Source organism: Gossypium hirsutum, chromosome D13, assembly GCF_007990345.1.
Source record: "Gossypium hirsutum isolate 1008001.06 chromosome D13, Gossypium_hirsutum_v2.1, whole genome shotgun sequence".
In the NCBI taxonomy this organism is placed as follows: Eukaryota; Viridiplantae; Streptophyta; class Magnoliopsida; order Malvales; family Malvaceae; genus Gossypium; species Gossypium hirsutum.
In genome coordinates this window covers 50,797,511-50,821,552 of record NC_053449.1, presented here as the reverse complement: position 1 = coordinate 50,821,552, position 24,042 = coordinate 50,797,511, and the positions used below count along the sequence as shown (strand labels likewise).

The 24,042-nt window shown below is 32.3% G+C and overlaps 1 protein-coding gene across 1 annotated transcript; it reads left to right on the top strand.

Moving 5' to 3' along the window:
- Nucleotides 1-21,639: 21,639 nt before the first annotated feature.
- LOC121225117 (F-box protein At4g22280) lies at nt 21,640-23,245 on the top strand. Its single transcript, XM_041109057.1, has 3 exons — nt 21,640-22,568; nt 22,644-22,787; nt 22,870-23,245. The coding sequence occupies exons 1-3, from the start codon at nt 21,666-21,668 to the stop codon at nt 23,143-23,145; spliced, it is 1,323 nt and encodes a 440-aa protein (XP_040964991.1). The 5' UTR covers nt 21,640-21,665; the 3' UTR covers nt 23,146-23,245.
- The last annotated feature ends 797 nt before the right edge of the window (nt 23,246-24,042 follow it).

The following is a 24,042-nucleotide window of genomic DNA, read 5'->3' as shown; positions in this document are numbered from 1 at the left end:
ATAATCATAATTCAGTAACAATATACGAATTTATACAATATATCATTTCCACATTAACAATTAATCATAAAAATTCAGCCATATGAACTTACTTTTCATTATCTTTCCACACTCGTTTTCTATGCACATCACTCAAGATATAAACACATCATTCAATCATAGTCGCAAGCTAGTGTATTTAAACATAACTCTTTTTGGAACTAACCACACGAGAAACCATTTCAATGCATAACTTATAAATTTAACGTGACATAATCTAGCCACTACTTGGCCAAAGCCTAAGCATATACACCAAATATGTTTGCCAAATACACGCATAGCATAAGCATTATAAGCATGGATGAGCACAACATTTATTCATGTATCAGGCTTACCAACATGTGTTAATTCATAAACCATTCATGACATTATTTCATGCCAAATCATATACCGAATATACCATACACACATACTATGAAACTTTTCTTTTCACACATGAGCTTAAACCATGACCAATAATGCACAAATATAAGCATCATTTCTATTTCATCGTTTATCAATTAAAATCAAGCATATGACCAATTATACACAAATCATTCATATATTTCCCAATTTTCCTCCTCCTCCTCTCCATTCCACATCCTTAATGTGTATAACACACTTAAACAACATTAGTTATAATTTCACTATTCACTCACATGTATATTCAAAACTGTTTATCTGAGTCAGAGTCACTAAATTATTTTTATCTGGAGCTACAGAGCTCCAAATTAAGATCCGTTAATTTTCCCTGAAACTAGACTCACATATCTTCATACCATGAAATTTTCAGAATTTTTGGTTTAGCCAAATAGTACATTTTATTCTTTAAATTTTCCCCTGTTTCGCTGTCTGACAGTTCCGACCACTCTTCACTAAAAATTAATTATGTGTACAGAATTCGGATAATGTTTTTATTTATTTATTCTAAAAATAGACTCATTGAGGATTCTAACCATATAAATTATAACTCATAATCATTTTTGTACAATTTTTAATGATTTTCCAAAATCGGAATAGGGGAACCCGAATTCATTTTGACCTTGTCTCACAAAATCTATTATATCTCATGATTTACAATTCTATTGCTCACACCGTTTCTTTTATAAGAAACTAGACTCAATAAGCTTTAGTTTCATATTTTATTCATCCTCTAATTAAATCTCTACAATTTTTGGTGATTTTTCAAAGTTAAACTACTGCTGCTGTCCAAAACTGCTTTAGTGCAAAATGTTGATTTCCATTTTGCCCCAAATTTCACAGTTTATACAATTCGGTCCTTTCTCAATTAACCCCTCAATTAATCTAATTTTCTCAATTAATACTTTACCTAGACATTATAAGTTGTTACACAACTATTGAAATTCAGAATTTCCACATATAACTCTATCTTCAAACTCTTTTACTATTAGGTCTCAAACATTCACTTTCTATTCAATTCTTTCAATAAAATCAGCATATGAACAATTTAAAGCTCTAATTTCATGCTAAATCATCATAAAATTCCAGAACATATTCATATAAACTTTCAAATTCTTTCATAAAATCAAAAACTAATGAATTTAACAAGTGGGCCTAGTTGTAAAAGTCATAAAAATACAAAAATTTCAAGAAATAGTCAAGAATTGAACTTACTTGTAATAAAAATATGAAGAACCAGCTTGAAGAAGCCCTTCCATGGTGTTTTAGCTGATGAGAATTAAGAAAAATGAAGAGAAATCTAGATAATTCCACTTTGGTCCTAACTTTATTAAGCAAATTTTGCAATATTCCAATTTTACCCTTAATTCTTCTTAGTTTCTTGCTGATTTCATGCCTTTGCCGTCCAGCCCAAATAGACCTTGGGTCTATTTGCCTTTTAAGCCCTCTTCCTTTTATCATTTAAGCTATTTAATCATTTCTCAAAATTTTGCATTTGTTACAATTTAGTCCTTTTTGTTCAATTAATTATCGGAACTTTAAAATTTCGTAACGAAACTTTAATACTAACTTTTTAACACTCCACAAATATTTATAAAAATATTTATGGCTCGGTTTAAAATCCCCGAGGTCTTGATATCTCATTTTGATTCTAATTATTTTAATATTTATTTCTAGTGCACTATTCACTATTTGAAAAATTTTCCTAACTTCACATTTAACTTATACTTACTAAATTAATAATATTTTCTACCCATTTGTCGAATTTAGTGATCTCGAATCACCGTTCCGACACCTCTGAAAATTCAGGCCATACATTTTTTTTTCTCGTCAGATTTGTGGTCCCGAAACCACTGTTCCGACTAGGCCTAAAATCGGGCTATTACATGACTTAAATAGCCCAAAAAGATATTATATTTATAAAAATAACCCAGGTTTAAAAACAATAACTAAAATAATCTAAAATGAACAGTAAAATCGGGTTGTGGCCTGTCAATGGCCGGAACCAACTCGTATTTTGGACCCATGATTGCCTGATAATTGTGTCAAACTTAAAAAAAATTGATTTTTTTTTGTTCTGGCCTGTCAATGGTGAACCATTGTATTTTTTTTAGATTGTATAATACTGATATACAAAAAAGAAAAAAAAATTTGGGTGCTAGCCTGTCAATGGTTGGCACCCCTGTACACGAAAAAAAGAATTTCGAGTTTTGGTCTGTCAATGACCGGTACCAGAATACGAGAAAAAGTAAAAAAAATTTGTGGTGGCCTGCCAAAGGCCGGCACCACCTTTTTTGTGAGAATTTTTTTTTTACTTTTTCCGTGTCAAAAGAAGGTATCAGTATACGAAAAAAGTTAAAAAAAATTTTGGTGGTGGCCTGCCAATGGCCGGCACCACATTTTTTGTGGGAATTTTTTTTTACTTTTTTCGTGTCAAAAGAAGGTATCAATATACGAAAAAAGTAAAAAAAAAATTGGTGGTGGCCTGCCAATGGCGCCACCACCAAATAAATTTTTTTTAAAATTTTTTCGTATATTGATACCTTCTTTTGACACAAAAAAAGTAAAAAAAAAATTCCCACAAAAATGTGGTGCCGGCCATTGGCAGGCCACCACCAAAATTTTATTTTTTTTTACTTTTTCTCATATTCTGGTACCGGCTATTGACAGACCAAAACTCGAAAAAAAATTTCGTGTACAGGGGTGCTGGCCATTGATAGGCCAGCACCCAAAAAAAAATTGTTTTTTTTTTCTTTTTTGTATATTAGTATTATACAATCTAAAAAAAATACACTGGTTCCGGCCATTGACAGGCCCGAACCAAAAAAATCATTTTTTTTTAAAATCTGACACAATTATCAAGCAATCATGAGTCCAAAATACGAGTTGGTTCTGGCCATTGACAAACCACAACCCGATTTTACTGTTCATTTCTGGTTATTTTGGTTATTGTTTTTAAACCTAAATTATTTTTGTAAATATAATATTTTTTTGGGCTATTTAGGTAAAATAGCTTAAAAGTTTAAACCTTTAGTTTCTTTATTCATTCAATTGTTATAACAATCTCAAGGATAATTCTTGGCTCCTATTTTCACTACCACTTTCGTTGATGGTATCCCTCACGTCGCTCTGTCGCTATCAGTGTTTTTTATGTGTGAAAATTCGTTACGCAAGTGCACATGTCAATTAAGTAATAAAGTGATAAAATATATCATTCCTGCAAGAACCAAATTCTAAGTTATTAAAGGCCAGTTTAACATTACTTCTTAAAATCACTTTTGAGTAAAAGCTAAAATTTTTAACTTCTGTTTTTGGTCAAAAAAATGTTTTTGCAAAGCATTTTTTGTGCCAAAAGCACTTTAGGAAAGCTCAAAAGCATCTTGTTTAGCAATGCTTTTATCGCAAAAGTATTTTTTGTCGCAAAAACATTTTTTTAGCCAAAAGCAAAAGTAGAAAATTTTAGCTTTTACTTAAAAGTGCTATTTGGTCCAAAAGCACTTTTGAAAAGCAATGCTAAACTTAAGTACCAATGATTTAATTTTTTTATCTAATTCGGATCAAAAAAATAATTCTAATTACTATTATAATTAAACTAAGGTAACTATAAAAATTCTATTCAACTAAAATAATGAAAATTTCTAAGTTTCTCAATCAATTTCAACAAATTTGGAACTCTAGCTTCACCTAATTCAGTTAATCAATTATTTCTCTTTCAATTGTTCAATCTATGTAATTAATAACTTAAGATTCAATGACATTAACTAGACCCTTCTAATATCTAGCTAAGTTAGTCCCCCTTCCCCACTAGCTATATTCCTATCCTAGGTGCAAATTAACTCATTTTTCTACGATACAAAAGTTAATCCTAATTTCTTCAATCTAGATCTAAACCTTAATTTTCTCTTCCAAGACAAACCAAGATTATCAAATTAATACAACTTGGTGATCAGACAAGAAGATTAAAATAAGCACGGGACTAAATAAATAAATAACAAGGATTGAAACAATTGAAGGGAGAATAAATTAATTAGGGTTTTTTACAAAATTATTATAAAAAATAAAAAATAACCAAAATATTATAACTTTTCTTTATTTACCAAAATATACCAAAAAAACAAAAAAAAACCTGACAACAGCCTGATCAGGCCAATCACATTGGCGGCACCAAAGGTGCCAAAGAGATTGGCGGCACCAATGGTGCCAATGTGATTGGCGGCACCAATGGTGCCAATGTGATTGGCGGCACCAATGGTGCCAAAGGACTAAAATGTTAGTTAATGATAGTTTCAAGGACTTGATATGCAAATTTACCATTTTAAATTTTGAAAGTTAATTGCTGCTACTGTGCGCACTAAAATTGAAATATGACTAATTGCTTTCTAAGCCCTCCTTATTTATTATTTTCTTTTTATTCCCCTTCAAATCACTTTTTTATTTAATAACTCTATTAATTTTTTTATTAATTTTTTTATTCCCCTTCTAAGCCTGGTATTTCTATTAATTTTTTAATTAAATCTAATATTAGTTAAGTGATAATTAAGATACTTAGAATTCTAATTAAGTAATAACTCTATTTTAATTTAATAAACTATTCTCATTTAATAACTCTATTTTCATTTAAAATATAAAATTTACTGAAATATAAAATTTGTAGCTTCATAATATCTTAAGAGACTATTTTAATTAAAATAGTCTAACATATTTATGTTATAAGTCTATTAAAAATATATTAAATTTGTAAATAGCTAAAATAGTTTATGTTTCCATTATTTTTTTCCTTTTGATTTAATATTAGTTAAGGAAATATATTAAATTTATAAAATTAAAATAGTTTAATTTAATTTTTTTAAATTAAAATAGAGTTATTAAATGAGAATAGTTTATTACATTAAAATAGAGTTATTAAATTAAACTATTTTAATTTTATAAATTTAATATATTCCCTTAACTAATATTAAATCAAAAGGAAAAAAATAATGGAAACATAAACTATTTTATCTATAAACATAAACTATTAAATTTAATAAATTAAAATAGAGTTTTTAAATAAAAAAGTGAGTTGAAGGGGAATAAAAAGAAAATAATAAATAAGGAGGGCTTAAAAGGTAATTAGCCGTATTTCAATTTTAGTGCGCACAGCAGCAATTAACTTTCAAAATTTAAAATGATAAATTTGCATGTCAGGTCCTTGAAACTACCCTTAACTAACATTTTAGTCCTTTGGCACCATTGGTGCCGCCAATCACATTGGCACCATTGGTGCTGCCAATCTCTTTGGCACCTTTGGTGCCGCCAATGTGATTGGCCTAATCAGGCTGTTGTCAGGTTTTTTTTCTGTTTTTTGTTTTTTTATATATTTTGGTAAATAAAATTTTTTTTATAATATTTTGGTAAATAAAAAAAAGTTATAATATTTTGGTTATTTTTTTTATAATAATTTTGTAAAAAACCCAATTAATTAACTAAAAATAAGATTCATCATAGTTCCAAGAAAATAGAGTTTAGTTCATATTGATTTGAGAAAACATCACAAGAATAAATTCAAAACAAACTTGCATTGAGAGAAAGTAAAAAGAAATAATCTAGAGATAAAAATAATTACTAAACTAACATCGAGCCCTTGAGATCTTTTTTTCTTCTTATCTTTGTAAGCTTGAAGTTCCCCCTTGCTGTGAGAGAATTGTTCCTTAGCCTCCAAGTTGAATTCCTACTCTCTTTCCCCTTTTGTCTTAATCATGTTACTCTTGTTTTTTAGTTTTAGGGTATTAATCGTTCTGCTCCACCGAACACGAAATTGCAATGGAGCGGATTGCTTGCTATGTGAAATTTTGTATTAAAGATTGTGCTCCACCGCACTGAATCAAATCCGGTGTAGCAAAAGACTTCTCTTCACTACTCTTTACTCTATGCTCCAGATATTCCATTCTTTATCCGAGACCTGCAATATAAAGAAGAAAATAACAAGTAAATCCTAACTAACTCTAAAAATAATAAAAATCAAACAAAATTCAAGTAAAACATAATTAATTCAAAAAATTATAAAATGTAAAAAAATAATCTCAACGCTAAATTTACCTCCTAAAATACTATAAAAACTATACTAGCATAACTCTAAAAGTGAGAGTTATCACACACCAAGCTTAGATTTTTGTTATTCCCTAGCAAAAGACAAAGAAAAGCAAAATAAAAATCTAACCAACTCAAAGTTTAAATCCACTAATTCTGAATGTTCTAAAAAATTACCTCAATATCTCATATCAAAATCCAATTAAAACAATCTATGAATTCTTAATCACTTCCAACAATCAATGCCCAGTGTGTGTGTGTGAATATTTCGAATCTAACAATTAAAACAAATAAGATTATAGTGAGGTAAAAATTATCAAAAATTTCTCGTAAGTTTGCCTTTCCATCTATTTATCCATTAATGTAGAGTAAAACTTAGTCAAAAGTCAATAGGACTTTGTTCGACTTGTAATTTAGGCTCGGATTAAGGTATGGATAAATTGTCAATTTCGATTCAAATCCTAAGAATTAGTTACTGATAGATCGATGAATAGAATAGATTATTATCCCCCACCTTCCCTAAACTAGACACTCAACTCATTTTCAATTCCTCCCTTTTTCGCTCACCTCCTTATTTCTCCAACCCTAAAAAAACATTATTACAAATGAACAACTATAGTGAGAAGAAATTAACAACTAAAAAAACCAAACCAGTAAACAAATAAAATATTTTTCTTTTGATTCATCAATGATAATATAAGCACTTTTAATTCCCATTCTCTTTTCTTTTTCTTTCTCATTTTTTTCCATTTTCATTCATTTTTTATTTTTTTATTTTTTTAAATAAAATAAATAAACAAAGGAATAAAATGAGAAAGTCTACAAAAACTAACATCATACTTATCCCCTTCTTCGCCGAAAATGTCCGCATTAATGTCTCTACCTATCTCAATCAATATTTTAAGCTACACAAATATATTCATTAAACATCAAATAATCAAAGTAAACAAAAAGAGATTGAGAAAGGTTAAGCACTAAGGCTTAATTTTGGCTAGGTTGTAACTCAAACAATTAAGTATATGGGTTAATAAACAAGGAAAAAGTATATAAAAACTCAAATCATGGGTACGAGGGATCTTCATTCATAGGGTTGACTTGAATGGCTCAAACGGTCGAAACGTGACCTAATTCATTCCTTAGACCATGGAATAAAACAAATGACATTAAATTCATTAAGCATACTCAATCAAAATCAGACTGTCACATCTTCATTTTCAAATGATACACTAAAATATAATCAAAATAAAAGAAAATAACTCACAACCCAAGATATGTGCTGTACCAACAAAAAAAATTTTATTCATTTATTCTCTTTTGTCTTGTTTTTCCCAATATCCTCCATTTTCACTATATCATGAGAACTTCTCCAAATTCTTTTCTTTTTCTTTATTGCAGCGTCATCTCTTGAGTGCTCTTCTTTAGTTTCTTTGAGGCTAGGCGTCTCTTTTCCTAAAGATATGATGGAGTTGTGTATCTAGTTTTCTCCATATTTCTCTTAGTTAGGAAGATGGATTAGTTTGAGTATGGTTGGTACTTTGACGATGTTGATACAAATAACTCCCTTCTCTCCTATTTTAACTCACATTTGAAAATTACCCCCTCTTATAATTTTTATTAACTTTTTTTTCCTTTTTATTAATATATTCTAAATTAAAAACAACATAATAATATTTATATATATGAAATTCAAACTTAATTCGAACTTGACTCAAACTTTTTCAAGCGACTACATGGATCTTACTATTTTCCATGGGTAAAAATGGATATTTTTATTGTTATTACCACGAATATGAGCATGTTTTTCCCTACTTAGTAGCATAGTTGTTACCAACCGAGGGACAACAGTATTAATATAAGCAAACCTTTTGCAACTTTTCACATATATGGTGCAAAGCATCAAACGAAATTAAGTGTGTGTATATGTCATGGGCCACAGATCAAAGCTCGTGACCATTGTGCACAAAATGCCCCATAGAGGTCAACTTATTCAATGGGGCTCATTTGACCCATATGAACTAACCCGATTCGTGGAATATAAGCAGAAGTTCATCTACTTGAATCCTAGTTGAATTGAAACGTTTAAGTAAATTGTATTTTACCAGTATAATTCTTGTAAATCCTAAAGGATAAACATGTATAAAATTTAAATCACTTAGGACTCTTTTATTGTAAATGATACCTTATCTCAACCATTGATGTAACTCGATCTATACCATTAGATCTAGGGGAGCTCAATTATAAATAGAGGCCTCCCCTTCACTTGTAATCACTTCATTCTTTCTGAGTTAATATATTGAGAGCATTTACTCAAACACTTAGTGTGGTCTCTCTCTATGTGGCTTTCTTTAGTTTATTCGTAACTTCTTTCCTTCCAGCTTCCACTTTGCTTCAGTGCCTTAGAGAATTTCTGTAAGAATTTTTAGTTTTCGAGAGTAAAGGCAGTGTTGCCAAACTAGAAGGCTCCATAAGGGATGTGAGGGAGACCTTAGAGTTAGTCGAGGGAGACACCGATGAGTTGGATGAGATGAAAGAATAACTCAATGACTATGTGATTGAGGCTCTTAATGGCAATCGGGATGTGATGAAAGATGTCCTTAATGCCGCCAAGAGTGATCAGCCTGAGAAGAAGGAAGCTATTGAAGCCATGATAACGACTTTGAATGAATAGGTTGTGGAGCTCAAAGGAAAGCTTACTATCTGTAAAGTTGATCTGGGTAATAGGATGCTAGCTTCGACTCCTAAGCAGCGTAGTATGGATGTTCCCAAGTCAACATGGAGTTCTCAATCAACAGTCGTTATGCATTAATAAAACGAGGTATAACGAGGGAGCCAATTGATAGTCATTACGCAGCCACGAGCTCAATCTTTTCAAATACCCGAAAATGATGCCTTATAAATACCATACAGAAGTTTGATGGCATATTCATACAGAAAAATTCTGGGGCTTATCGCTATAATCAGTGTAATTTTTTTCTCCATTTCCAGGCAACCGATACCTTTAACCTTCCTTTTTATTTGAAGGTCGACACCGTCGTAGACTCAAGAGACTCTTAGACGGGGAGTGACTGCTGCGGTACAGTAAAGGCGATGCTCCTTTCGGGGCAATGATGGTTGTCGTTACTACACAACCCATTAATAACTACAACCGCTACCGTGCCAACCCGAGTTTGACCTCTACTATGCTAGAACATCCGCTCTCCTCTTGAGAGCCCTCTTGTGTCCACCTCGGTGTCAGCCTTTGGACAAGAATGAAAGGTTTAAGATATCAGCTACTTGGAAATAAAGAAAAAAATTACTTTGATTACACCGAAAGTTCCCAGAGTTTTTCCATATGATTATGACATTACTCTTCTGTATGGTATATATAGGGCATTGTTTGCGGGTATTCAAAAAACTTGAACTCCTGACCACGTAACGACCGTCACTGGGCCCCTGGTTATACTCGAATTCGTGACTGCATCACAACCGCCAATTGGGACCGCCATCTCGACTTCGACCCTTGATCATATCAAGCACTGTCGCCCCCCAAAATCTGATTTCCCCAGGATGGGTTTCTCAGGTGATAGCCCTATCCCACCATGACATATGAAATGTATGTGTGCTAAAGCGCGTGATTACATTCCTGACCCCTCAAAACTACCTAAGAACTTTTGTCGTTTCAGTCGAAAACCTTGAACACTTTCAAAATACCCTAAACCCTAATCCTAAAAAAATAAAATGCCCCAACTCTAGAGAGAGAAAGGGAAAACATATTCAGTTGGGTGCGCTTTCCTACCATATGTGTAGAAAGCGTGTCCAACTGAACACGCTTTCTGTTTCTCTCTCTTAAAAACGGCTTATTTCCCTAATTAAATTTAAAATCGGCTTAAAGGTTGAATTAATTTACTCAATATTTTATTGTATATAAAACAATTAATTAATTTATAATATTTAATTATAGTTTGATTATTGAGGTTTATTACTAAATTCATGTTGAAGTTTGGGGTTTCTGCTTCTTGTAAATTTAAGTTTTTTGGGTTTTTACTTTTTGTTTAAAGATTTAAAAGGAGTTCAAGGTTAGATGTTTTTAGTTGAGTTTTGGGGGTGGGCTCATTTATGTTTTCAAGCCTTTTGTGATTTTGCATCTATGGTGGGTGCTTGACAATAGCAAAATTATGCAGGGATGGGAGGTCTAAAATTGACTGATGATCAATGTATCTAATGATGTTCCAGGATTAACTTCTACTTCAATCACCCCCATAGATAGTGTATAACAATGCCAAAAGTAAAATGAAACCACAAAATAATGATCCTGTTATGGTAAGCAGCTGCTATATGATTCCAACAATCACAAAACAACTTTACATTTCTTTGGTAACAACATACTCAATTCTTCTCTTTCTGTGAACAAGAATGCCATTACTATTATGAGCTTTTCCCAACTAATCATTGCAAGCATATATGTTTCTCCAACAAATGCTGAAATTTTAATCTGAAATAACAAACATGAAGGCACTTCCTATGGTACACGCCTCATTCCTTTATTATAGAAGTTATCAATGGCAAGAAGAGAAGTTGTGTTACCATCACTATTTAAATACATCATTTATACCGTAAATGTTTTAATTAGACCACCATATCATAGTTAAGTGAAGGGTGTTTATATTAGGGAGAAGCTCTATATTTAGCTATAATCCCAAATTCGCTATGAATCTCCAACTGGTTTTTTGTTACCTTAATTCAACATCCAATTTTTATCTACCAATTTTAAAATGTTCTTTTCAAATTCTGGGTTGGAGAGTCTGATTCTTGTCAAATCAACCACCCGCTTCAGTTTGCCTAAAATGGCTTGGAAGTCAGTCTGTAGGAACTGATTTCTGTTTTCCCAAATATACACCGATTTGACCTGCCAAATATATGTTTCTAAAGGTTTGGAAATCGATCTACTCAACTCGATTTTCGCCTGCAAATTCGACTGTTGATTTGGACCGACCTGAAAAGATGATTGACTTATTTTCAAGGTCTGTTGTCACTACCTTCTTTCTAATCTAAGTTAATCTAAGGGTCTGTTTGATTGCCAGTAAAATATTTTCCGTAAAATGATTTCGGGAAAATGTTCTACTTTTCTGTAAAATGATTTACTGAAAAATATTTTCTGGTGTTTGATTGAATCTGTGTAAAATATTTTCAGCTGTTTGGCAGATTTCCTAGAAATATTTTTCGAAAAAATTATTTTTACATATATTGATATATATTAATAAATTTTTATATTTTAAATTATTTTTACATATATTGTAATGATTTATTTATAATAATACTCAATTATTAAGCTACAATATTAATCGTTATAAATTGAAAAAAATTAATATCAAATAAATTATTTGTAATTGTGTTAAAAAAATAAGTATTGAATAATTAAAAAAACAAGTTACTGGAAAATCGATAAACAGAAGCAATTTTCTACCGGAAATGAAGGAAGGAATGAAGGAGGCGATAGAGAGGAGAGCACGGAAAATGTCTTACGGAAATTGAAAGGGTAAGACATTTTCCCTAAAATGTAACCCATTTTCCCTTGTTTTGGAGTTCATTTTCCAAATGGAAAATGTTTTCCGCCAATCAAAACGCTGGAAAAGTTAGAAATGGTTTTCTGGAAAATCAATTCCTTCAATCAAACAGACCCTAAATTAGATTTCTTTTACATTGAAATTTAATTTTTTATTTAAGTCTAGATATTAAAATTGATAATTATTTTTATATTAGGAGTTTAAATTCGGTAATTATTTCAACGTCAAGATTTAAATTTTAAAATTTTTAAAGATTAATTTAGATAAAAAAAGATTTAAATTTTAATATGAAAACATTGGACAAATTTAAAGTTTAATTTAAATAAAAAAAATTCAAACTCTAATATAAAAATAATTATCAGGGCTTAACTTGAAAAAATCATTAAATTTAAGTCTCAAAATGTAATTTAACCTACAATAGAACAATAAGTATTATTTTGCTTTGTCAAATCATCCAATCTAGTAATTGAGGATCTCTAAGATGGAGGCTATCAGTCTTCTCTTCTTGAGAAATGGAGAAGCGTCATTCAAACCTGTGTTGTCATATCATTATTGTTTATGAAGCTGCTTTTTATCAGTTTCTATTATTGTGGGATGAGTATTTTCAGAAATTATTTAGTTTATATTTACCAAAATGATAATTAGTTTATATTATCTATTGTATTAATATATATTAAACATATAATTTATAATTATTGTTGTAATAAAATATATTATATTTTTAATAGAAGAAAATATATGAATTTTACCAATAATAATAACATTAACAAGAATACTTAAAAGTCAATCTATATACTTATAAAGTACTAATGATATTTTTATTTAATTTTTGCTTTCAATTTTACAATAAAAATGCATAAATTAATATAAATAATTTTTTAAAATTTTTTTTGTTTGTTTCATTTTCCTAAAAAATGGTGTAAGTTCTAGGGAACAAGAATGTTATATCTCTAATTCTCTAATCTTCACCTAAAGTTTAAAACATTTTTTTTCGGAAAAGCTCAAATCCTTGGACCTTTCAATTCTAATTCGATGAATATTCATCAAAAATTTGAATTTCAGAAATATAAATAAAGTAATCTAAGAAGTTTTATGATCTTGGTATGAACAGTGTATTTATTTGTAGTTAATTTAAAAATAGTAGTAATAATAAGATTAAATGCTATAACGAAACTTTAGCGTGAGACAAAAAATATAAACATATCGCATTCAAAGTAAACACTTAATCAAAGAGGCCCTTAATCAAACTATATTTAAAAAAAATAATATGTAGTTTGCTTTGTCTAAAAATATTTAATTGATACCTAAATTTTTTTTATTTATTGGTATATTAATTTGTATTGTGTCATTCTTGATGATACTTTCACACTAAAAATATTAGTTTGCAATGTGGTAATGATGGTCAATTCTATAATAACATATAATCGTCTTTTAATAGAGGGGTGTATTCATTGGCTGGCAAGAGCCCAACTCCCTTAAAATAAAAAATTTTCATTTAAGTTATTTTAAAATTCATAAAAATTTAAATTAATAAAAGTAAAATTACACTTTAGACCCCAAAAATGATAAAAAATTGATTTAATCTTTTAAAAATTATAAAATATAAATATTAAAATAGTGAAATTATATTTTTATTACTCTAAAAATAAACAATTTAATTTCGACCTCCCTAAAAGGAATTCTGACTTCGCCCTTGTTTTTATATGACACGTGAAGAGAATAAAATAAAAAGTATTTTAATAAAATATGATTTTTTAAATAAGTTTAAGTATGATACTTTTTGAATAAGTATTTTGAAGAAATCCAAAAGGTAAATTATAGACTAATTTACCTATAAATGCCCATTTCCAAGTATATTTACAGAAATAGGTCAATTTCTACATAATTTACTGGAAAAGGCTGATTTTGGCAAAACGTATCCACGTAAGAGCGTTTTAAGATGAAATTTCAGCAAAACGCGCCCCTGGGGGCACGATTTTGCCATGTCAGCACAAAACGCATTGACGTGGACGCGCTTTGCTGACGTGACAAAATCGCTCCTACAAGGGCGCGTTTTGCTTGTGTTTTTTCCCTGACGAGTGTTTTATTTTTTGACCGTTGGGGGGTCCAACAGTAAAAAAAATATAAAAACCCCCCACTCCTATTATTTCACACAATATTTATTCTAATTTTGGTAAAAAACTCTCAAATTTCTCTTTAAATTTCTCAAAGCTCTCAAATTTCTCCTTAAATTTCTCAAAGCTCTCTTTAATTAATTATTTCCTTTTAATTTTTTTAACTTAGTATTGTTTTATTATAATTTTAAAAATATTTGATCGTCTTAGCAATGGCCGGGGAATTAATTCGTCTCTATCATAAACATATCTCCGTCCAATAAAAGAAAATGGTAAGGGTTAATTTTAATTTTTTAATATTATTTAATATCTTTTTTCACTTATGTATTTTTAATTAATTTGTTTTTTATAATTTTTTTATAACAGTATGTAGATCGGGTGTTACAATGCTATATTCATAATATGTTTGGTCCTCCATCACCGTTGATAGAAAATTACTTGAGTGAAGCAGATTTTTAGCATGTGGCCACTATAGGCCGGGGGTGCAAGTTGGACCCGAAACTCATCAGAGCGTTAATAGAGAGGTGGAAACCCGAGACGTACACATTCCACATTCTATGCGGAGAGTGTACTATCACTTTTGAGGACGTACAATTACAATTAGGATTGCCGGTGGATGAGTCCAATGTCACCGGGTCCGTTCAATCTGTTGATTGGTGAGCCATATGCTACGATCTTTTATGTGCGATTTCGGATAATATTTACGAAGGTCGGATTGAGATGGGCTAGTTGCGAGACACATTCCCGGAGTCGAGGAATGATTCGACTGAAATAGAAAGAATATGATATGCTCTGGCATACATCCTTGAGATTATTAAAGGCTATTTAATGCCGGACTTGTCATGAAACCTCTTACATTTGAGGTGGCTGTTGAAACTCGTTGATTTTAGAGCAGCTGGCTAATTTAGTTGGGGGTCTGCCGTGTTAAAAACATTGTACCGAGAGATGTGCGGGGCGACTCCACCAAATAAAGCCAAAATCGGAGGTTGCCTATCACTACTACAATCATGGGCTTGGTTTCGCTTTCTATTTTTACGTCCTCGAGTGAACCACTCGTATACATTCTCACTCATAACGAGGTAAATTTTTTGTTTGATTTTACAATTATTATATAAATTCAAAATAAAATTGTATGATAAAAATTTATTTAATTAGGTGGAACCATCTAGCGAGTTATGTTAAAATACCTACCGCTCTTGAAGATATACGACTTCTATTAGACCAACGGTCAGAAGCACAAGTAAGTTTTAAATAAAATATATATACAAAAAATAGTCGTTTCATATTTAATATTTAGTATTATGTACATAACTAATATTTTTATCACGTTCATATAGTTTCAATGGATACCATACGAGGATTCAGCAATTCGGGTAGTAATTCCAGATGAATTTTTTCAAAATCTGAACATTTCGCATGTTAAGGTCCCATTGGTCAACTATTCTACTATCGAGATACACCAGACGAATAGAGTGTTACAGTAATTTAGATTCTGACAACCGATTTCTAAGGCACCTAAGATACTCGATAAAGAGCACAAAATTGACTTATGGTAAACGAATACGAATTGACAAGTATTTTTATCAAAATAAATAGAAAATTGGGAAAATCGATATGACCATATACCTACTCGCGAACCGATCATCATTCCAGAGTGTTTGAGATACAAATATCTCAAACACACCAAAAATCCCTTAGATTGTAACGCCCCAAAAATCCCTTATATATTTATTTTTGTATATTTGTGATACAAATATTTCCCACCTTTAGTGATTATGTGTTCTGGAAGTGTTTGAGAGGTCTCAAGTTCAAGTATTAACTTGGGCAAATTTTTTGTTTTTAAATGAATAAACCTCTATCTCTAACCAGTAGGCTTATAAATAAATGTTGGTAAAATATGACAGAATGGACCTGCTGGTCTGGTGGTTAAGTGGTGAGTTGGTGTGCTGAAAGTCAGGAGTTTGAGACTCTACGTAAACAAAAGATTTATTTTTACTGCTTATGTCTTGTGAGTGTTGTAGGTTGACCAAAATGCTATTGTGTTTGAGTGAGGTTTAAATTCGGTTGTTGAGGGATTTTTGGTAGACGGTTTGGGGAGTTTGAGGGTGAATGGGAGTGCCATGGACGGTTTAGTGGAGGACATTAAGGGATAATGTGAGTAGTGGTGAGATAATTAAGGGATTTTGGGATTCTATCAAAATCTTTTTGCTATTTTTGGTCATTGAATATTCTATTCTCTCTTCCCCAAAATTTCTTCCATTGTTCTGACATTTATTCACCCCTTTTCTGCCAAATTTTTATTGTTTCCTCTCCATTTTGTTTTGATTTCTTTTATGCCTCCATCGAGCTCGACAATGGAACTCGCTCGATTCGGTAAGTATTCGTTTTACCACTTCTATCGTTCTGACATCTATTTACATCTTTTCTACCGAACTTTCATTGTTTCCTCTCTCTTTTCTTTTGATTTCTTTTATGCCTCTATCGTGCTCGACGATTGAACTCGCTCGATTCAGTAAGTATTCATTTTACCACTTTCACTCGATTTAGGTTTTCGGTTCACTATCGATAAGTGACTGAGTTTACCTTTTTAATATTCTAAGGTTTCGTTGTGAAATATTCTCGATTTAGTTTTTGAATGTACCACTAAAATTGGCCTTAGTAATGTCTATTACAAGTTCGAGAGATACGAGAACGCATGTAGGAGCGAAATCGGAATAGGTGTGTACTAAATTAAGTAGAAAATGAGGTTTCAGCGAAAGCCAAAAACCAAACTGTTAACGCCACACGGGTATTTGGTTGGCCGTGTGATCAAACATAGGAGTATGATAGATGAGGTTGGCCATGTGCAATTTATGGGCCGGACCAAATTGGGTTATGTGGGCCACACGGGCGTGTGTGAATATTGGGCCAGGTTTGGGCCGTGTGGGCCACACGGATGTGTGAGCCCACATGGGCATGCAACATGGGCCGAATGCCCATTTTCACTGTTTGACTACTAAGGTTACACGGGTCGCCAAAGTCGATTGTGAACCTACTGAAGGGTCTGTAAGTTTACCTAGACCCGTAATTGACTGAAATGATTGAAAGACTGTTATATGCCATATGAGATAGATATATAGCTGTATGTTGAGCATGCTATATACACTGTTTATACATGATACCATGGCATGTCTGTATGATGCATTCCATTGGGTTAGGGACTGATATTGATTGTAGGAAGTGTACTGAAAGGATTCAACCTAACTCACTGGCAACACAGCTGCAACTACTGTCTAGTACCGCATTCGGTACTATTTGGAGTGTAGGAATATGTGGGTTGATTATATCCCCACATAGAGTGTAGGGTTGAACGGAGATGGAGTGTAGAGGCTGGTTAGGTAGGATTTTATAACTGCATAACTGTCACTGTTACTGTACTGTGATGGGCTAAGGCTCTAATGCTTACTAATACTGATACTGAAAAGGGCTTAGGCCCAAACTGAGATTATTTGTTATTATTTGTTTGTTTGCATGGGGATTACACACTAATTTTACATAAAATCACCCATTCTGTTTAATCTGTACAGGTAATTCCTAGACATAGGCGGATCGGTACCACGGAGGACTCAGCGGTGGCCACATGACTCCTTTTTGCTATTTGATACTTATTTACGATTGTAAGTTTTATTTTGGGGTATTTTTCTGTAACAATAGCCTCTATGGATTTTTACCTAAAATTTGGATTTCATACTATTTTCTGTTTATATCTGCTAGAAGTAGGTAAAACTCGAGTTTCTAAAAGAGATGAATGTTGTATCAAAATACCACGCACACGCAAACTATTTATAAAAGCTTCCGCAAAATATAGCGTTTTGGAAATGAATAACGATTTAAGAATTAATGAAAGATAATGATAAGTTCTAAACGAAAAACGGTTTTGGAATTGATACGATTTTTAAACGCACTTTCATGTGACATCGCTAGATTTGGCCATAGCATTTAGAACGGGTTTGGGGTGTTAGATAGACAATACTGATGGTGTGTGCGATCCCACAGGCTTCCCTGTCGCTCAATTGCGACTAGTATTCTAGTGCCTCGATCTGATATAACGTAAATATTATGTTTGGGGCATACATGCCTCCTTAACCTAGAAAGAAATAAATCTCAGTCATCATCTGACTCTCTTGGTGTTATTGTAAATGCAATGGGAATGATTCTCTCACTGTTATCCTGTGCCATAGCTAGCAATAGCCGATGGGTATATCTACCATACAAATAGGTACCGTCAATTTGTACCAATGGCTTGTAGTACACAAATGTGTCCCGACATTACTTAAAGCTCTAGAATAGACGCTTGACCACTTGGCATCCACGGAGCAATCGGTCATTGTAGTACGCAGTGACCGTTTCAAGGTCTGTTATGTAACCTGTGATGTACCTCTCCAGCACCTGATACCACTCCCACACCTCATTATATGAAGCATCCCACCCACTATGCATATCTTTCAATGCCTTCTACTTAGCTATCCAAGCCTTGCGGTAAGAGGGCGTATACCTCAATTGGCTACGAATATTGGCAATTAAAAATTACACAGAAGTCCTAGGATCTGCCTTCAACATCGATAGTATTAAGCTAGCTATCGTATCTGAATTCATCTTGGGATGATCTTATGAAACACCTGTCAACGAAGTACATTAAATAATGCAAGATTAAGTAATAGCATTATTATTCAAAAACCCTAAACACCTAGTAATATTATACCGGCAACATAGATATGTGGACCTTTGTACTTTTTTATCTCTCACAAGCTTGTCTTTTTCCTAAAAGAAACCATGATTTTCAATGAACATGTACCATCTTGCACTGCACACTTGGCCTCGAATTTCTCAGATTTTGATTTAACCACGTTGTAGTTAACCCCGTGATTGATGCTATGTTGTTTCAATGCACTAAGAAAACTATTATTACTGGAAAACTCCTTACCAACTTTTAATTCTCCCGAATCCAATGACGAACTTGTACGATCACGCCTTCTATGTGGTAGATCTAGAAACTCTAACGCATCATCTGGTGATATATCGACATTATGCATGTGAGTTAGAGGTGAGTATGCCCTGAATCGCAGTTCTTCTTCTTTTTTATCTAAACCCCCTTCAACGTCTTCAGGTTCAGATAGACCATGCTCTGGTTTAGAAAATAATGCAACTTCTGTACTATCGGAGCCAAGATCTCGAGGTGGATCCACACTAGACTCATTATCCAACCCACTATTATCTGCAACGTACGAGGTCCCCTCTTCGATGGACGTCGTAGGGAGTACATAATCCCTTTTTGTGGACGCTTCGTAACGTCTCCAATAAGATGTATATTACCAATCACTAGAAGTTGATGTCATTCCCAATACATATTTCTAGCATTGAATATTGACCCATCGATGTGCATGTCCCATGCACTAACCGAGTGTTATGCATGAGTTATGTATTCCATACTTTCAATAAACACGGGCACTTTCGTGTTCTGCCTCCCACTAACGGAGTGTCAGGTAGGGATCGTGTATTCCTCTCGAACAGTAGTAGATGTTTAAGTCGCAAATGTTTCATTTGGTGATGAAATTTGTATATATAACTTAAGATAGGGTGATCTACTAGTGAGATGAGTCTGCACCATCGCCTCAAAGTTACGACCACCTTTGATATCAAATGAGTCATATGTCACAGGATCAATCGAAGCACAAAATCGATACTTAATAGAAGAAACCCTTATTGGCGTCGTTCTGAAAATTTTACGCCTAATTTTTTTACGAAATTCTGTCAAATCTATAGTCTAGTTAAAAACCAGTCGCGTTGTGTTCTCCGATAAAAAAAATACCGTTCTCGGTGTTACGAACCTTACCATCATAGTAAATAACAACACTAATACATTCACTCATCTTCAATTTCTATTTTGCTTAGCCTCTCTAATATTTCTTGCTGTAACTTATGCAACCTAAGAATAAAATTTGACTCATTTATATCCTAAGGCCAAACATGAACTACTGTAGAAAAAGAGCGTTCTTGTGAGAGTTTTTTTCATTAATTTTGCTGACAGTGCATATTGCTTGAAGCGTTTTTGACACTATTTGTTCAGAATCGTCTTCTCAAATTTATTTTTTCAGAAATTACTGTAGAAAAAGAGCATCCACGTGTGAGCTTTTTTCAGTAATTTTGCTGACAGTGCATCCTGCTTGAAGCGTTTTTGACATTATTCGACTTATTTATAGCCTAAGGCCAAACATGAACTACTGTAGAAAAAGAGCGTCCTCGTGAGAGCTTTTTTCATTAATTTTGCTAACAGTGCATCTTGCTTAAAGTGTTTTTGACATTATTTGTTCAGAACTATCTTTTCAAATTTATTTATTAGAAACTACTGTAGAAAAAGAGCGTCCACGTGGGAGCTTTTTTCAGTAATTTTCTGATAGTGCATCCTGCTTGAAGCGTTTTTGACATTATTTGTTTAGAAACCTCTTCTCAAAATTATTTTTTCAAGAACTACTGCAGAAAAAGAGCGTCCACGTGAGAGTTTTTTCAGTAATTTTACTGATAGTGCATCCTACTTGAAGCGTTTTTCACACTATTTGTTCAGAACCGTATTGTTAAAATTATTTTTTGGAACTACTGTAGAAGAAAACAAAATCCTTATTGTCAATATAATTTTTCCTAAACCTTAAACTTAAACACAATATTATTTTTAAAAAACTAAACCTTAATTTAATTAATTTTCTTAAAAACACTAAACCCTAATTTAATTAATTTATTTAAAGCCTTACCCTAATTTAATTAATTAAAAAAACATTAAATCTTGATTTATTTTTTAAAATTCCTAAAACCCAAAGCCCTAAATTATTTGAACAAAATCCTAAATCCTACAAACATGACCCTTAATTATTTTAACAAAACCCTAACCTTAAAACCCCTAAACCAAAAAATTCTAGGGACTAAACATGCAAAAATTCCTAACCTAGAAAAACACGAAGCAAAACATGCCGCTGGGGGAGCGATTTTTTCACGTAAAAAAAGTGTGTCAACGTTAGCGCATTTTGTGCTGACATGGCAAAATCGCTCTCTTAAAGGCATGTTTTGCGAAAATCAACTCTTTTCAATAAATAATACAGAAATTAGCTAATTTTCTTAAATATATTTGGAAATGGCCTTTATAAGTAAATTAGTTCAAATTATAGGTTAACATTTACATAATTAATATTGTTTATAAATTAAGTAAAATGTGTGATGAAATATAAATATAAATATTAATTAAATATTAAAAAAATAACTGGTCAATTTTCAATATAAAGATTTGGAGATATATATTGGAACTCCAAACTCTTCCCTCGAAAAACGATACGCATGAAAACAGCTACCTACGTTTAAACCTATGACATCACTGTTGTTACTTTAAACTTTTATATATTAATCCTCACTTCTCTTGCAATTTCCATTATCCTTTAAGCCAACCCCACCGGTATTCCCTTTTCGTAGTTTATAGTTGATGGCCAAGAAAGCGGAATCTGTGGGTGTATTAGATAGGATCAGTAGCATATCCGATCCCATTCTTTGTCGCATTTTATCTTTTCTACCCATTAAAGATGCAGTTCGAACCTCTATTCTTTCACCCAGGTGGAGGTATCTCTTTGCATCGTCAATGTCTATCCTTGATTTTGAAGAATGTTTACAGGGTGTGAGTAAGGAAAATTTTAACAACTTCAACCACTTTGTTGATAGGTTATTGTACATTTTCCCTAATCAGGTAAGTTTAGAATGCTTTAGGGTGGATGACGATGTATGTGATGTTGATAGTTTACGTCTTTATGGTTGGATATGTGCTACATTGTGGCGTGGTGTCAAGGAAATTGAAATATATTTTGAAAAGAGTCCCATGTTGCCGACCCAACTATTTACTTCTCACTCGTTGGTGACATTGAAATTGAGATTTTGGGGTGAGATTAATGTTCCAACCAAGGTTTGTTTGCCAAATCTCAGGACTCTACATCTTAAGGTCTTCACACCTTCAAATGATTCAGTTTTTAGATTGGTTTCTGGTTGTCTTGCGCTTGAAGACTTGCTTATGGTGCCAGGGGGCTCGTCTTTAGGAAGAAACGCGGTCAATATCCATAGCCCTTCACTTAAGCGACTGGTGCTGGATTTTCATGTTTTGCTAACCAAATTTCCCAATGATATCGGTTATGTGGTTAAGATAAATGCACCAAGTCTTGAATGTTTTGAATACAATGACTCTCTAGGCGATTTCTATACTTTAAGTAGCATGAAACTTCTAGAAGAAGCGGATATTTTAATCTCTCGATACCAGGAGGATGAACGTAATGCAACTCGTCTTCTTCAAGCGGTTTGCAATGTACAGTCTTTATTCTTGTCTATTATTGAGGCTGAAACGGTAAGTCATTTTAGTCTTTCGAATATCAAACTCTCTTTAAACATGATATAATAGCTACACGTTTTTTATGTACAGGTTTTCAGATCGCGTCTTGATCCAGTTATATTTCCCAGCCTTGTTTTTTTGGATTTTTGTAATGAGGGTGATGATCGGCAAGGAACGTGGCTTGTAGAGTTTTTACATTGTCTGCCTCATCTGAAGAAGCTTGTTCTCACTTTTGTATGAAGCGTCTTTTTTCGTGTGTGGATATTCATTTTAGTTGCATTACAGACTCACTTTTTCTTTTTGTTGTTATGTTTAGGCAACTCCCAAAAGAGGTTTAAAGTCACTGTCTAAAACAGTGCCTTCATGTTTGCTGTTTGAGCTTGAGGAGATAGAAATTTTACGCTTTGAGGAAGACGAACGTATGTTCGAATTGGTTGGTTTTGTCCTGAGCCATGCATTAGTTTTGAAGAACCTCGTAATAAATTTTGCTGGGAAAGTGGGGGAAGAATATCAATGGCGATTGAGTGTCAAAGAAAGGCTATTGAGTTTGTCCATGGGATCGAAGACATGTGAAATCGTGTTTTCCTATTAGTCTCTTCTATTTTGTATCGTTTTTAGCAACTCTCCATTGTCTTCATGGGATTGGTTTTGTGTACCTCTTTATGTTGGGATTTTATTTAGTAAATGATATGATATGCTATTTTGATTATTTTGTTTTTCTTCCTTTATCATTTAATCCACTATAACCGAATTAATTGATTTTTTAAAAATTTTAACTGTTAATCGAATCGATTTTTTTTAAAAAATTAACCAAACTGAAATTTTTTTGGTTAATAAAAATTAATCGAAAATTATGTATTTTTTATTTTTGGTTAATTATCCGAATTAATTGAATTAACCGAATTATCGAAAAATACTTGAATTACTTGAATTTTTTTATTTTTTTATTTTTAAAATTTAAAAAATTTATAAATTATTAAAATAAATTGAGTTTTAGACTTTAGTAAATTGAGTTGTCTTTTAATTTTAGTTTTATTGGATTGGGTAATTGGGTAAATTTTAGTTTTAGTTTTATTGGGTTGGGTAATTGGGTTGGGTAATTGAGTTTGGGCTGAGTTGGATAATTTTATTTATTAATTTTTTCGGTTAACCGAAAATTTTCGGTTAACTGAACGGTTTCGAACCGAATTAACCATTAACCGAAAAATTATAAAAAAATTAATCGACCCCCGACTGAAAAAAATTCAGTTAACTGACCGATTAACCGAATTCGATCGATTAACCGAATTTTTTTGATTTTACCCGAATTATGCACACCCTATGCCAAACATTGACAGCAATGGTGTAATAAGCTTCGTGCGAATGAAATTTCTATGATGCAATATCATTGACATTTCGCTTTATTAGTTCACGGACTTTGTGTTTGCACAGCAGGGATGTCGGTATCAGTGGAATGGCCAATTGCACAATCATTTCAATTCGTTTCAAG